General features: G+C 34.7%; 1 protein-coding gene across 17 annotated transcripts in view; it reads right to left on the reverse strand.

Moving 5' to 3' along the window:
* The window catches only part of RALYL (RALY RNA binding protein like), an 836,785-nt gene that overhangs the window by 189,159 nt on the left and 632,226 nt on the right, over positions 1-15,400 (reverse strand). For all 17 annotated transcript variants that reach the window (XM_027089735.1, XM_027089728.1, XM_027089721.1 and 14 more), the window contains one exon: positions 3,618-3,693. In XM_027089735.1, the coding sequence (XP_026945536.1) occupies positions 3,618-3,685 (68 nt within the window). In that variant the 5' untranslated portion in view covers positions 3,686-3,693. The remainder of the gene's footprint in view (positions 1-3,617; positions 3,694-15,400) is intronic.

Consider the following 15,400-nt stretch of genomic DNA (forward strand, 5'->3'; position numbering starts at 1 on the left):
TCACACCCCATTTCCAGTCACTCATCATATTAAAATGGCTCCTTGTTGCCTGCAGAATAAAAGCCAAATGTCCTTAGTCTGATAAGCGGCCAGATAAGGATGCTGACAGCCTGAGTCACCATAGCATGGTGGTCCGAGTGGTCTATCCTAGCTCTCGCCATAAGATGCTCATCTTCATCTCTGTGTCTGTGTCCCTGCAAATGTTCTCTGGCTGGCATGCCCTTCTTCCCGTTTGTCTGCAGAGTGAATGCCTGCGTTCAGAAGTTGCTCGAGAGGCATCCAGACTTTTCACTCCCTGTCTACCAGGCAGAATCTATAACTCTCTCACTTATTTCCTTATAGAAATGTATGTATACTTCATTTATGTTCCTTATATATATGTATATCTAACTCATGGATAAGATATTAATATATTAAAGCTTTACTCAGTTTTTTAAAAATTGTGTCTTCTATGTGTACCATGTTAACTTAACACATGACAAAATCTTAGTGAAGGTTGTTTGGCTAAACTGAAAATCCTGTTAAAAGAAGTAACAAATCAAAGCAATGCCTCAGTGAATATTCTATGTAAATACTACTTTGTGGTTGATGATGCAGGTAAAATGGACATAAGTTAAGAAGAAAGTCTGATAGCAGATCACTGACATCCCTAATAGTGTAAATAGATATAGAGACATAGTAGTTTAGGGCACAAGATAGATCAGAGGTTACCTATAACCATAAAATTAGTTTACTTTTATTTTATTTTGCTCTCTCCTTGTCCTTCAGCCTTGGCATTTTCTGTGGCATTTGTCTAGAAGAACAGCCACCTTAGTGCTTAGACCATAGTAGACTCACAATAAATATGTCTTGTATGAAAGAATGAATGAATGAACAAATGAAATTGTTCCAGCTCTTTCATTTTACAGATAAGGAAACAGACCCAAAGATGTAAAAAATAGGAAAGCAGAAACCACCTCTTTTCAAGCTGCTACTATATTCCCCACAATGAGCTAAGTGCTTTCATCTCAATTATTCCATTTTACAGTATCAAGAAAAATTATACAACTATTATGTTAGATAAAGAACTTGAATCTCAAAACCTTTGCCCTATGATCACACAGATTGGTGGTAACTCTTGTTCTTATACTATGTACAGTGTGCAGGCTTTCTTTTGCCACCTGCTGGCATGATAATCATGGACAGAAACATAATTGATTATTGGTTTTGGTGGGTAGGATCTCTGCTTTTTAGGATCTGCATTGTTTAGATGGTAGCAGTAAATACAGGGAGTTGTGATCAAGTGGCAAGGTCTTTAGAGTTGAAAGCTGAAAAACAGTGTTCAGTTCCTAATCTTGTTACCTTTCTTCGGGCAAATCCTTTATTGCCTTGGAAACTTAGTTTTCTCATCTATAAAGCAAGGCAAATAATACCAACCCTGTGGAGTTCTGTGGTGAACAGATGAATGACTATGAAAACACATTTTGTCTACATAAAAGTAAAGTATTATTATTATTAAGCTTATGTAAGAATGAGGGCACGTGTATAAAAGGGCTTTCTCGGCTGCATGTTCACTCTCTTTTGTTCCCTCTGTTATCATTTTGTAATTTCATAACATCCCAGCCTTCTTTTGTGTAAACAGATGAAAATAGGATAAATAAATATTTCCCCACTAATATGATTTGTATACAATATATCAGATTTAAATAAACTTCTGCTTCTAATTCTTCTGAATTCACAATTCAGCAAAACTTAGTAATAGAGAAATAACAGTTAAAAAGGCATTTGTTTCTTGTCATAAGCTTCTATTCTTGTAAGAAAATCAAAACACTCCAAGAACAGGGAAAATATGAAAATTAACATCATCGCACAGACACTGGTAGCTCTTTGATGAGAATAAAAGCCACTGACAGCTTCTTCTGGTAATAATTGAAATTATGACTTTTCAAACGTTCTGCATTAGCTGCAGCTCTATGCATAAATTTTAAAATCAATCTGATCAAAAATTATTTGCATTTCTCAGTTTTTTAAACATTGTCTTCTACCTCAAACAAGGTACAGAAAGCATCATTTGCCTTTTGTTGATGACTTCATCTCTGACCTTTAACATAAATACTGTCTTATGACCAATTATCAACAATTGTTAAGTCCTGTAGCTTTCTTTTTTTATATAAAAATTTTTATTAAAATTAAATAAATGTACACAGCCAAAGTGAAAACAGCAATTAAGATATATTTCCAATGTATTTTTTAAGATCGCTGATGGTCATACATTCGAGAATCCTGGGACATTAGGCTTGAAAAGGACCTTAAAACTCATCTAGTTCTGACCCTTTTATTTTATAGCTCGAGAAATGAAGCTGTGAGTGGCTGAAAAGGAGATTTTCTAATTTTCTGAGAACAAAGACAAGGAAACAGCTCCAAACTATCTTTTGAGCACTCTTCTTGCTCTACTATATCAGAATATAATCAATTTCGATATGTATAACTCAATTCTCCTTTATCCAAATGACATCAGGAAAAAGGGGGCCTTGCTCAGCACTTACATTAGCTTTTTGGATGTGGACACTGACAGAATGAAGATTATGTATCTGGGACAGGACCAAATAAATTGGATGATAGGAGATCTCAATAGCCTGGAACAATTGGCTAAGTCTAACAGAAGGGAATTTAACAGAGAGAGATGCAAAGTCAGCACTTAGATTACAAAAAACAATGGCAAAACTACATGAAGTGGGACATATGGCTTAGCGGCAGAGCACTATTTTTTTTTTAAAGTGGCCGTTTTTAAAGGAACCAAAATTTCCATGAGTTTAATCTTGATGTCTTCTCCAAATCAACTGAATTTTCCATAACCTAATAGAAGTATATATAGAACAATAAAGATGCTAAGTATAGTCTACTCCGTCTACCTGGAATTGAGATTATAGGCATACACACTGATAAACTGGGGCATGTAGAGGAGAAAGACCACAGTGTTAAGTTGACTCAGATCCAAATATATGAGGAAAGTTTAAAGGAGCAGTTAATGCCTCTCTAGAAATGAGAAGGATTACATTTGTTTTTTGGTGAAATGGAGATGAAATGAACATGTCCTTTGTAACAAAGAGGCTGAGTGATCTGTTGGAAAGAACTCAGGGCATGGCATCAGAAAGCATGAGTTTGAGTATTGGCACCATCACTTATCAGTGGTGTGACCTAGGAAAGATCTCTAAGAAACTGCATATCAGGCTCTTGATCTGTAAGATGAAGAGTAGCAATATCTACATTGCAGGATTGCTGTGAAAATTAAATTAAATTAAATAGCATATGTAAAATATGTGTAGTACATGGCATGCAGTAGTTAACAAATATTAACCTTTCCACCACTTGTTAGGTAGAGTCATGAGAGATTTTTATTAGATTTTATTAGAGGAATATCTTGTAGAAGGGTTGTTTAAGCAAAGATGAAAAGCTTAGGCAAGATCGCTGCCAATGCTGCTTGATGTATTTATATTTTGGCCACGAGCATTTTGTTGTACTTTATGCCAGTTAGAATTGCTTTTCAAAATATTTGATTCCTTATAGGTTATATTGCCTTTTAAAGTTGAAAGAATTTTTCACTACTACATATCATAAAATAGTGTTTGCTTACTTACCTATAAAGTGCAGAAAGGGGCCTCTTATTTCCAGGTTTTGGTCTGTATGGTTTGGGTTCTCCTGCCATGTTGATATCTGAAAGCATAAAATAAAATAGTACTGATTAAGAAAATATTAAACCTTTTGAGAAAAGTAAATCATGAAGTTGTATTTTTATTTTTGTCATTTGTCTATGCAAATGTTATATGCCATTAATTCATTCACAGGTATCTATTGAGCAACTCCTCTAGGCCAGGCACTGTTTGAGACACATCATGCACCAAACAGGGTAGATCCATGCCCTTGTGGGACTTATCTTCTATGGGGAGGGGGCTTGAGAGATAGATATTAAACCACAAACATAACAAATAAGAAAGCTATATAACATATCTGAAGGTGAAAAGTACTATGAAAAAAAATGTTGAACAAGGTGGGGGATCAGGAATTCTTACTAAAAATAGAAAGAGTGAGAGACAGAGAGAGAGATTGAGATATCCTACTGATCTGGAGTTTTGCCAGGAACGTCTCAGTTTGTATAGACATTTTCATGGAATAAAGCTTTGTTCCTAAGAGGAATTGTTATATTTTCTTTGGTGATGTCTTCTCCAAGTGTTAGAAGGGTGGAACTGTAAAGCATACCAGCTTTACTGTGGAAACAACAAAATGCACTCAGCAACTGGAATGTGCAGTTACAGAGTTCTGGGGTGATCAGAAGGAATAAAGAGCACATCTCTTGTCTTCATGAACTAAAACTATAATAAAGTCTCTAAGATAAGAAAAGAAGATGCTTAAGTACATGACAAAAGAGTATTTTCAAATAATTGACCAATCCTAATCTTAAAAAAAATGTGTAAAACTGTTATGAGGTTGGGTGGTAAAGGCTTGGGAAATGACATAAACAATTTGATTTAATAAAGTTAAAATTTTAAGAGGATGAGAAAAAAAGAAAATCTAAAGGAGGTGAACTTCAAGAAAACTTTGAAAGAAGTGAGGGACATTATTCTGACAGAAAAGAAAGGCAAAGTTCTATTTCTTGTACAGGGGACTAAATATGCTGTCCGGGGATGGATGAGCCACCCATCAGTAAAAACAACCAAAATGTCTAGATGAAATACAATGTCATCTCTCTTTAACTTAATTTTTATTGGTGTATAGTTGATTTACAATGTTATGTTAGTTTCTGCTGTACAGTAAAATGAATCAATTACACATATATACATATCCACTCTTTTTGGATTCTATTCCCATATGGGTCATTATAGAGTACTGAGTAGAGTTCCCTGTGCTATACAGTAGGTTCTTGTTAGTCATCTTTAACATTAAAGGATAGGAAACATATGCTCATCTAATTCAACATCCATATGTGGGAAAATCCTTAACTAAAACGAGAGGGAGGGCTTCCCTGGTGGCGCAGTGGTTGAGAGTCCGCCTGCCGATGCAGGGGACACGGGTTCGTGCCCCGGTCCGGGAAGATCCCACATGCTGCGGAGCGGCTGGGCCCGTGAGCCATGACCGTTGAGCCTGCGCGTCCGAAGCCTGTGCTCCGCAACGGGAGAGGCCACAACAGTGAGAGGCCCACATACCGAAAAAAAATTAAAAAAAAGAAGAGAAGGAAACTTCTTTCACCTCCCAAAGAGTATCTATATAAAATCCATAGTAAATAGCATACTTAATAGTGAGACACAGGGCACATTTTCTTTAGGATCAAGGGATTTAAAAGCCACATAGCACAGGGAGATCAGCCACGTGCTTTATGTCCACCTAGAGGGGTGGGATAGGGAGGGTGGGAGGGAGACACAAGAGGGAGGAGATATGGGGATATATGTACACATATAGCTGATTCACTTTGTTATACAGCAGAAACTAACACACCATTATAAAGCAATTATACTCCAATAAAGATGTTAAAAAATTAAAAAAGGCATTCACTATCACCAACTCTATATAACATCATACTGGATATTGTAGTCAGTGAAGTAAGACAGGAAAGCAACATCAGAAATGGGAAAGAAGAAATGAAACTGTCATAATTGCTGATAATATGTGGGTCCACATAAAAACTCCAAAGCAGCCACAAATTACTACAATTAGTAAGAGAGTTTAGTAAGTTTGTTGGAGTTAAAGCCAATATACAAAATTTAATTGCATACCACTACATAGTAATACATATTTAAATATATAATTTACCATTTATATAGCATAAAAATAAAGTAACTAAGGGTAAATACATTATAAAATTTTAAAGATGTTTATGGAGAAAATTATAAAATTGTTTATGGGGATTTTACAGTTACCTTACATAAAAAGAGAAATTGGAAGACTTGATATAATAAATATTTAATTTCTCCCCAAGTTGATTTATTGATTCTATGTATTTTCAATAAAATCCCCAAATACTCTTTTTGTGTCTGTGTGGAGTTTGACAAGTTGATTCTAAAATTTATATGATAGAGCAAAACATCAAAATAGCCATGATATACATAAGAAAAAAAATTGGCAAATTTACCTTATCAAGATTTATTTTTAAGCTGTAGTAATTAAGACTACAGTTTTGGTACAAAGAAAATGAAAAAATGGAACTGAGTACAGAACCCCCCAACTGACATACACATGTATGGATACTTGAATTATGAAAAAGCTGGCACAGCAGATGAAGGGGTAAAAGCTAGGCTGCAACAACACATATGAAATTGGACCTCTAACTTACATCACACAGAGAAATAAATTACTTATTGGATTAAAAACCTAAATGTGAGAGGCAAAAATATAAAACTTTTAGGAGGAAATATAGTAGAATATATTTATGAGATAAGAGTATGGAAGGATAATCTTAAACAAGGCATAAAAAACACTAGCCTTAGACTATAAGAATGATAAATTCTACTACATTAAAATTAAGAATTTCTGCCCATCCAAAGTCACATAAAAAAAATGAAAAGAAAAGGCACAAATTGGATGAAGGAATCCTTGACAAAGGATTTGTTTTCGGAATATATATTCATTCCTCTAATAAGAAACAGAGACAAAACACCAAATAGGAAATTGGGCAAAAACTAGTAGGGACACTTTACAGAAGGAGAAATATGAATGCTGAATAAACACATGAAAAGACTCTCAATCTCAGTAGTAATGGTGAGTGCAAATGAAAACACTATGATGTACAACTGATACCCATTGGATTTACAACAATTTACAAAGTCTGACAATATCATGAGTTGGTGAGGTTTTGGTGAGCAACTCACACATGTATACATTGCAGGTATAAACATAAATTAGTACAACTATTTTGGAAAATAATTTGATACTTTATAATAAACTTAAAATGCTCAAACCTATGAACCAGGAGGCATGCCCCTATAGAAACTCTTGAATGTGTGTACCTTAAGATAAGTACAAGAATGTTTATTGCAGTACAGTAAAATAGAAAAAAATCATGGAAAAACACAAATATCCATTGGCAGGTAACTGGATAAATGAATTTTGATATATTTACACAATGGAATACTATACAGCAGAAGAGAGAGAGAAAGAGAGAGAGAGAGAGAGAAACTTAGAGCCATTGGCAACAATACTGATGCATTGATGAATCTCAAGGAATGTGACACTGAGCAAAAAATAATGTCATGGAAAAACTGACAGACTGAGTCCTTTTATGTTAATAAAAATACAAATTTAACGATATGTTGCATAGGAATGAAAATACAGGTAATAAAACTAAGGAAAGAAAGCAGAAATAAGCAATGAATTCAAGATGAAGGTTACCTCTAAAGGGGCAGATAAGGGTGTGGGACTTGGGAAGGACATCTGAGGGACTTCGAAGTTAATCATAATGTACTATTTCTTAAACCGGATAGTAGGAAAGTAAGTTTACAGTATAGCATTATTTTGTATAACAAATACATTACAAATTTTATTGTATATAAATATATATATACATAAATTATATATACACATTTAATTTTTATTTATATATTTAAATTCAATATATATACACAATTTTTTAATTTGATAGTAAGTGATAAAGAATTACAAAAATATTGGTAACAAAGATGGTAAGGTGCGTGTTGATAAATATTCAGACCAGAGCCAGTGGATTTTTGTGAACAAGGGTTTCAGCAGAGGTTGTGAGTGGGAAACTAGAAGAAACAAAGCGCAGTTGGGAGGATGGATTAGTGGATGTGAGAAGATTGTTAGAGACTCCAATTAGAACTTTACATCTGATTTGAGTGGGAAATTATTTTGGATTCTGAGTTGAGGACAGTCCTGAGAATGAATTATAAAGACACTGACTCTTGTATAATTTGGAATAGGGCCCAACCAAGATCTAGGCTGTCTAAACCTTTCAGATATGACAGAGTTGGAACAAAAAAAGTGAGTGAAACAAATGAAGATTTCTATTATTTTTATAAGCTTCAAAGTGATGCTAGAGGGTACATGTCCATGAAATATCATGACACAATATGTGTGTTTCTAGCTTAGACTCCATTACTTTTGAACTGAAAACATAAAAATATTCTAAGTAAATAAAAAATAACTTGAGATTTAAGTCTATCAACAAGTATTGTAACATCCATTTTTGAAATAATATGTAGCCAGTGGTTCTGAGTTTGACAACCAGTACATACAATGGAAAGCCTTCTATGGAAAGTTGCTAAACTCAGTATTTCCAGACATCAGCATCTGTTCAAAGGTAATAGAAAATGCAGAAAACCTTTGTTCCTTACAGACACTGAATAGTGTTCACGTGCATAATTTTTCTTTGAATGTTTATATATAAGCATTAATGTATGCTTAAATATGCAAATTTATATATTTTACCCTGCTATAGTGAAGATCATCTATAACTTGGTATTAGTGGATGGGGATGAGATGAGAGAGGCTGGACGTAGACAGGGGAGAAGGGACAGGGGGCAGTGAGCTCAGTTAATCAGTGAACATGAAGCGTTGCCAGGGTCTGGATGAATGAGTATTTCCTTTGTATTGAACTTTATAAATACAAGATTTAATTGTGTTTTTGGAACAACTCAGCTTATTTGGAAGCCAAGGCTCAGGTTCTCATTATCTCAAGAGCTGTTGGCCTTGAAGGAAGCCTAAAAGCAGTGTAAATGGCCTCTTAACATTGAACTTTTTGGTCACCTACAGAGAGACCTCCTGAGACTTTCTTCCCTGATTGTCCTGGCACTGTGCAAGGCACCCACAGGCAAGACAAGAGGAAGAATGACCAAGGTTGAATTTTCTGCCACTCTCACAAGATAGGGACTTTGGAGTAAAATGTTGAGATACAAAAAATAAAGTGTTATTTCTTAAATTCCTGAGTTTGCATACAGATTCATACTTAATACTAATATTTAGAAATCTTATACTATCCTCAAGAAAGGATGTAAGTTTAATCATTCTTAACAAATTCTTTTGAGATGGACCAAAAAAATCCTAGTTAAATTCCTACTTGTTATGCAGAAATGCCTATAGATGTACCTATATACCAAGCTGGTGGACTCTATTATTTTAGTATTAGAATCATATTCTCATAGAGGGGGTTGGTAAAATTAGATAAGCACCATTAGAAAGAAGTCTCTTGAAGAGTTTCTGTTTGGGTCTGAGACAGGCTGGGAGCTGGGACCCTTTGCTTCAGTGCTGCAATATTTGTACCTGGACAAACGTCTCCTCAAGCAACAAAATACAAAGAAACTATAAGAGACTAAAAATAATTGTGTGCAAGCACAATTGGGGCAAATTCTGGACAACAAGACACAAAAAGACCAAAAAGACCAACTGCCACTTCTGGAGAACCAGAAGCAAAAGCAGGGCATCAGGAGCAAAAGCAGGGTACTGCACGTGCCCTTGAACACAACATAAGGAAAGGAGTGGGCACCCGCCCTAAGCCACCCTTGTGGACTGAACCCTGGTCACACCCCTACCTTCACCCCATATAAGTAAGCAGCTCGCCCGACCTCACCCCTTCCCCAGCCCACCCCCACCCCGGGCAAGCGAGCAAGCAAGAGAAGTAGGCCCAATAAAGCTTTGCCTGAATTTCCTGTCTGGCCTCTGATCACATTCTATTGATTAAGGAGGTCAAGAACTCTGGTTGGTAACAGGTTCACTAGACATCACACCTGTGTAGAGAAACTCCCCCAACTCTGTCCAGGCATAGGAATACAGCAGAAGGGAGCTAAAGCTCTACCCATGACTAGGAGATGACTGGAGACAACAGACCTCCATATGGAGGGAGATGAGGTATTTGCATTTTCTCATGTGACATTATGAGCCTCTGTAAGAACCAACCACGAGGCTTATAAGACAGACCCTGTATCTATTTTGAAGTTTCAATATTTCAAGTGAGCATGAAAAAGTATGAGGAAAAAATTAAAATGTACTCAAATTATCCTTCTAATATTAAATTTCAGATTCAAATAATTGAAAAATATCCTGTTGGGCTACTAACTACCTTTTCATAGCAAATTACTTAAAGTATATTAAATGCTCTAAAATTTAATCAATTTTCTTTTCTTCTTTATTTTTAAACTAAATAAGCAAAGTCAATACCATGATAGAAATAACTATAAAGTCACAGAACTGAAAAAAAGTCAAGGAGATGAACCTATTCTGATTTGAGGTAAATGAGATGAGGCAAGTGGAGACAGGTACTGTTCAAAAGCATCACCCTTGAAAAGGATACCCAACACATGCAAATATATTTATTTGACCAGTCCTTGTTATGGTACTACTAAAGATGACAGTAAAAGCATTCAATCATTTTGTGCTTTTGACTCTTGGGAAGATACCTCCAATTCTACACCCAAACAGACGTGACTCTCCCTCTTTGCACTCCCATTTTACTTCATTACATCGTTCCCACAGCACTGACTACTGAGTGTTTGTTCCCTTTGACTTTGGACTTCTAAAAGGCAGTCATAACTTCACTCAACATCTTACGCCCTTTAGTTAGCATCCTGCAGAGGGCTGTTGATACAGTAGGTGCTCAAGGGATCCAACGGTTAACTAAATTCATACAAGCCAGAATGTGTGTCCTTGCGTGGGTTGTAATGTGTCCAGCCAAACACACTTTGTCAGAACATTTCCTAAAGTGGTATTTATCTAAACAATGTTTTAGAAAGTGTTAATAAGAATGTTGCCAAATTAATAAGTAACGGTAAAATAAATCTGGTAAAAATGCAATAATGTATCCCTTTCTCAAGTATTTGTAATGCATATTAAAAGATTCTGAAAACAGAAACATTCAGTTATGTTTAACTCAAATGCTTTCATATATATATATGTATATATATTTATATATATATATATATAAAAGAGAGAGAAAGCGAGTATCTTTTGGATAGCACACCTGTTAACATCCAGCAAAACAGAGTGCCCCCAGAACACTGGTTTATGAGATACCCTGAAATGATTAGAAAAATATTTCACATTTATTTCTTTGCCATGTTTTCAATTTGGAATATCCTCTTATTTCTAGAGAAATTTAGCCTTGATATTGAAGTGACGTCTAATTTACAGTATAATAAGGCGTGCACATTACCAGTGTTATTTTTTAGATGGAGAAACAAATGAAAAGAAATATTTTCCTAAATTAATTAAAAATAATATCTTTATTCTTGGGATTTTTTTGTTTTGTTTCCTTTCCCAGGTTTAAATAAAAGTTTAAATAATTCAGCTATGGCATATAGACTGCCAGGAAAAGTCATTCAGTCTTTTATCCTTCACATTTGGAAGATTTAGGGATTCATTACTGTTCCATTGAATAAAAATTCAGGAAATAAAGAAAATAGTCTGTTATGTTTGACAAGTTAATGCATAAAACCATACATTATCCTAGTATAAGCACCATACCACTAAAAAGTGCTTTTGCAGTTATTATTAGTTTAGATCCTCAGAACAATCCTGTGAAATAAGTAGAACAGGGATCATTATTCCCATGTCACGTATATAGATGTTTGTGATACTGAGAAATTAAATGACTTTCATAATAATATCATCAGCTCATTTCACTACAGCAGTCTTTATTACTGAGTACAGCCCATGTGCCAGGCACTGAACTAGTAGGAGAGGGGATACCCTGCCCCTGCCCTGCAAGAGATGATTGAGAGTTGGACTGGAGCTGCACCAGACTCATGTTCTAGAACTTTTCCTACTATGTCATTGCTCTTAACCAGACTTTGGATGCCACGTTTTTTATGCCACTTAAATCTGGTTTGGCTGTGGAAAGCAGCCTGTAAAGTAATATATTCTGAGTCCCCAGGAGTTTCGGCATCATGGGGGAAGATGTATGATTAAAGAAATGCTGTAGGGAGATTTGTCTGGCAGCAGTGGGGGAGACACATTCGACTTTCAACTGAGCTGCTTGAGATTTCTTGGCCATGTAGGTTCACAACCCTGTGGTTTGATACAGCTGCCCAGAAATGCTTTTACTCTAAGAGAAAAAATGCACCAGACTTGGAGAGGCAAGTATATGTTCTAAAATATGACCATTTGAAGCATTTTAAGCCTAAATCTGAGAGTGGAACCAATTTTGCACAAAAGTAAATGGCTTTCTATCTTGTTGTTTTTCCCTTCACAGAATCAAAGCTAGTTTTACCACTTGAAATATGTCCTTAATAGTATGTTAAAATATTCTCTGTTATGGGAATGAAACTGTAGTCTAATTTCACTGGGCAGTCACTGAATTGTGACCATTTTAATGATCCTTTGGATGTAGTTTCATAAATTAGTTCTGACACAGCACTATGGCACACTGGCCTCTGGTTATTAGAATGCTAATGCAAAGATCACTGGTTGGCCAGATTCCCATTTGTTACCAGAAAATACTGTAATGCTTCCAGGCTTGGTCTGCAAGGACAAATAAAAATGGAAACTTGAACTTATTACTAATTAACTGGTAAGTCTGATCATTGCATGTGACTTATTTAGATCCAAACTGAATTTTTTCCCAATAGAAACTGAAGTAAAAAAATTGGACATATATACTTGAATGCCCATTTTTATTTATGTCTATTACATAATGGTTATATTACGAAGAAAATAGAGATGATACAAATCATTCACTTTCATTGATTAAATAATTACTGAACATACAGAATGTGCCAGGTACTGTGCTAAGTATTGGGTAAATAGATATAAATGCTGTTTCTGTTCCCAGGATATCGCAGAGAAAGGTAAACCTGCAGCTAACCATAGTAAATGTGGTGAATGCCACAACACAGATGTAGACTTTGTACTTCGTGAACGTGCTGCCCTGTTTTCTATTGCTGAGAATGCCCTTAAGTGTCCATTGTTGGTAAATGAAGTGGTTTTCTTCCAAAACACCAGTTATAATGTTAGCAGTTTCATAAACCCACATCTATCAACAAATTCTGCAAAACCCTCAGCTTGTTTCTGTTCTTTTTTTTGTTTAACTTTGTTGTTCCCATTGAACTTCCATTAGCTAATTGTCAAAATACCTTTGATTTGCCTTGAGGCATAAGTAGCCATGAAACTAGATGAAACTTTGTGGCTTTGGTGCGTGTTTAATAAACGTTTAGTTTAAAGTAATTTAGCAGAAAACACAAACATAGTTTCAAACAGGTGTAAAGCAAAAACCAAATGGTAACAATCATCAAACTGAAATTTACTTAATTCTTAAAACTTTCAACTTGGATGATTTTTTCTATCATTTTATCTCATATAATCTTGGATAAATTTTTTGAAGAATGCATTTTTATATTCCATGACCATCTCTACAAATCTCCACAAAGATAAAAATGAAGAACAACATGTTTTATTAAGAGATAAAACCTCTAGAAACCAAATGAATATAATATAAAATTTCGATAAATGTTCCAGCAGCATCATGAATATATTTAGAACCTTGATTAACAATTTTATAAATACATCTAATGATCTATTGACATCAATAGTGGAGACAACTGTTATGATAATTAATATAAAAATACCTAGTGAAAAATAATCTTAGCCATATGTTCATTATAAATTCATAGACTTAACACTATTAATTTCTTTGCATCCTAAGAGTTTATTTAGTTTCATACTTGGGGAAAAATATTCTGCAAGGAAAATAAAATTCAATGAATAGAGAGTCTAGATTATCAACTTCTTTAGGAGCTCAGATCTCAATCAGTGATGTAAAGTAGACCCCAAGATTTGAGTATTGCTTCTTTCTGTTTTCTTCCTTTTCTAATGTCTCTCTTTCCATATGTGTATATATGAACTTATTTTCTCAGGTCCTTTTTGTGGTGGCTTTGTATTCAGTGTTTAAAACACCAACGCTACAGTGATATGCATTTTATAATTCATAAATATGATGAAATGCCAAAGCTAATGTTAGGTAGTTAAAAGCATTTTATGTGGAGAGTAGTATACAACTCTGATACTCAAAGTTTGGTTGGAAGACAAGCAGCATCTGTATCATGTAGGAAGCTGTTAGAAATGCAGAATCCAGGTTTCATCCCAGATCTAATGAATCAGAATCTGCATTTTAACAAGACACCCGGGTAATTGCTATGCACATTGAAATTTGAGACACATGGCTATATAATACATTTAGCTTAAATCCCTTCCTTCAATTATCTTTTAAGAACTTTATTTTTTAACTGTTTTGAAAAGAGCGTAATAAGAATTCTGAGCATAAAAACAGTGCCTTTAGGGAAGAAACTTGAAAAATGCTTGTCTAAAGGCTTAGAATGTAATAATGTTACTCTAACCTCATCTTTGATGATGATAGTAGTTGCTAGTATTTGTATATCATTTACAGTTGATCACATTTTCACACACATTAAAAAATAATCATCACAATAATCTTGGGTCATGGGTCCTATTGTCAATTCCCACTTATACAAATTGAAGTTGAGAAAGTATGAGTTTTTGCACAAAGTAACTTAGCTAATAAGTAGTGGTGCCAAGACTCTGAGTGCAGGAGTTCTCACTCCAAACATCTTTTCCTATAGATAAAGTTTGACTTTTCAATTAAAATTAAATCTATTGTTTTTGGCAAGACATAATTTATTGGCAAAACACCAAAATATTTCATAATTTCATTTATTAAAATAAAAAGATGAATCTTTCATAAAGTCTCCATGAGCATGTAGAAATCCATTAAATTAAATCTTACTGTTAAGATTCCATGAGAAAACAAAATTTCAAAGAACTCTTTGATTGAGAATGCAAACATGAAAGAGCAAGAAATCAAGCTAATACAAAGAATCTAAGATCCTTCATCAAAAACCAGAAAGACATGGTTTATCTGATATTGAATAACAAAGCCAAGCTAAGATAGAGAAAAGAACACATGAGATTTAATCAGATAAAAAATATCTTGATATTATTAAGAAAAAAATATTTAGAGGATAAAATTATTCCACCTGGAAGGAAATCAGTATCATCCCAAGGAGATTCTTGGAAAATACATACCCTTTGGCAGAACTGAAATTCCTCATATCAGATGCCTTTTACTAAATGCTTTGTGATGTGTTGCCCTCATCAGACAATAAAACCGCAAAAATAATTTTGTGGATCATATTATAGTATAAACATCAGTGTTCTGCATTATTTCTTCGAATGTTCTACCACCAACAGGAAGGTTTTGTAAAAAGATATTTGGTGACATTATGGCATCCTTACCAACTCTGTATGCTTCTGATTCAGATTGTTGCCCATACATCACAGACCTTAAGTGTGAGAACAGTTAGTGAATACAATTCTAAATGAAAGGAAATTTTGGAAAGGATTAAAAGACTTCTGGGCTTTCCTGGTCGCGCAGTGGTTGAGAGTCCGCCTGCCGATGCAGGGGACACAG

Source organism: Aethalodelphis obliquidens, unplaced genomic scaffold (assembly GCF_003676395.1).
Source record: "Aethalodelphis obliquidens isolate GAN/ISIS:26980383/991018 unplaced genomic scaffold, ASM367639v1 scaffold68, whole genome shotgun sequence".
Lineage (NCBI taxonomy): Eukaryota > Metazoa > Chordata > Mammalia > Artiodactyla > Delphinidae > Aethalodelphis > Aethalodelphis obliquidens.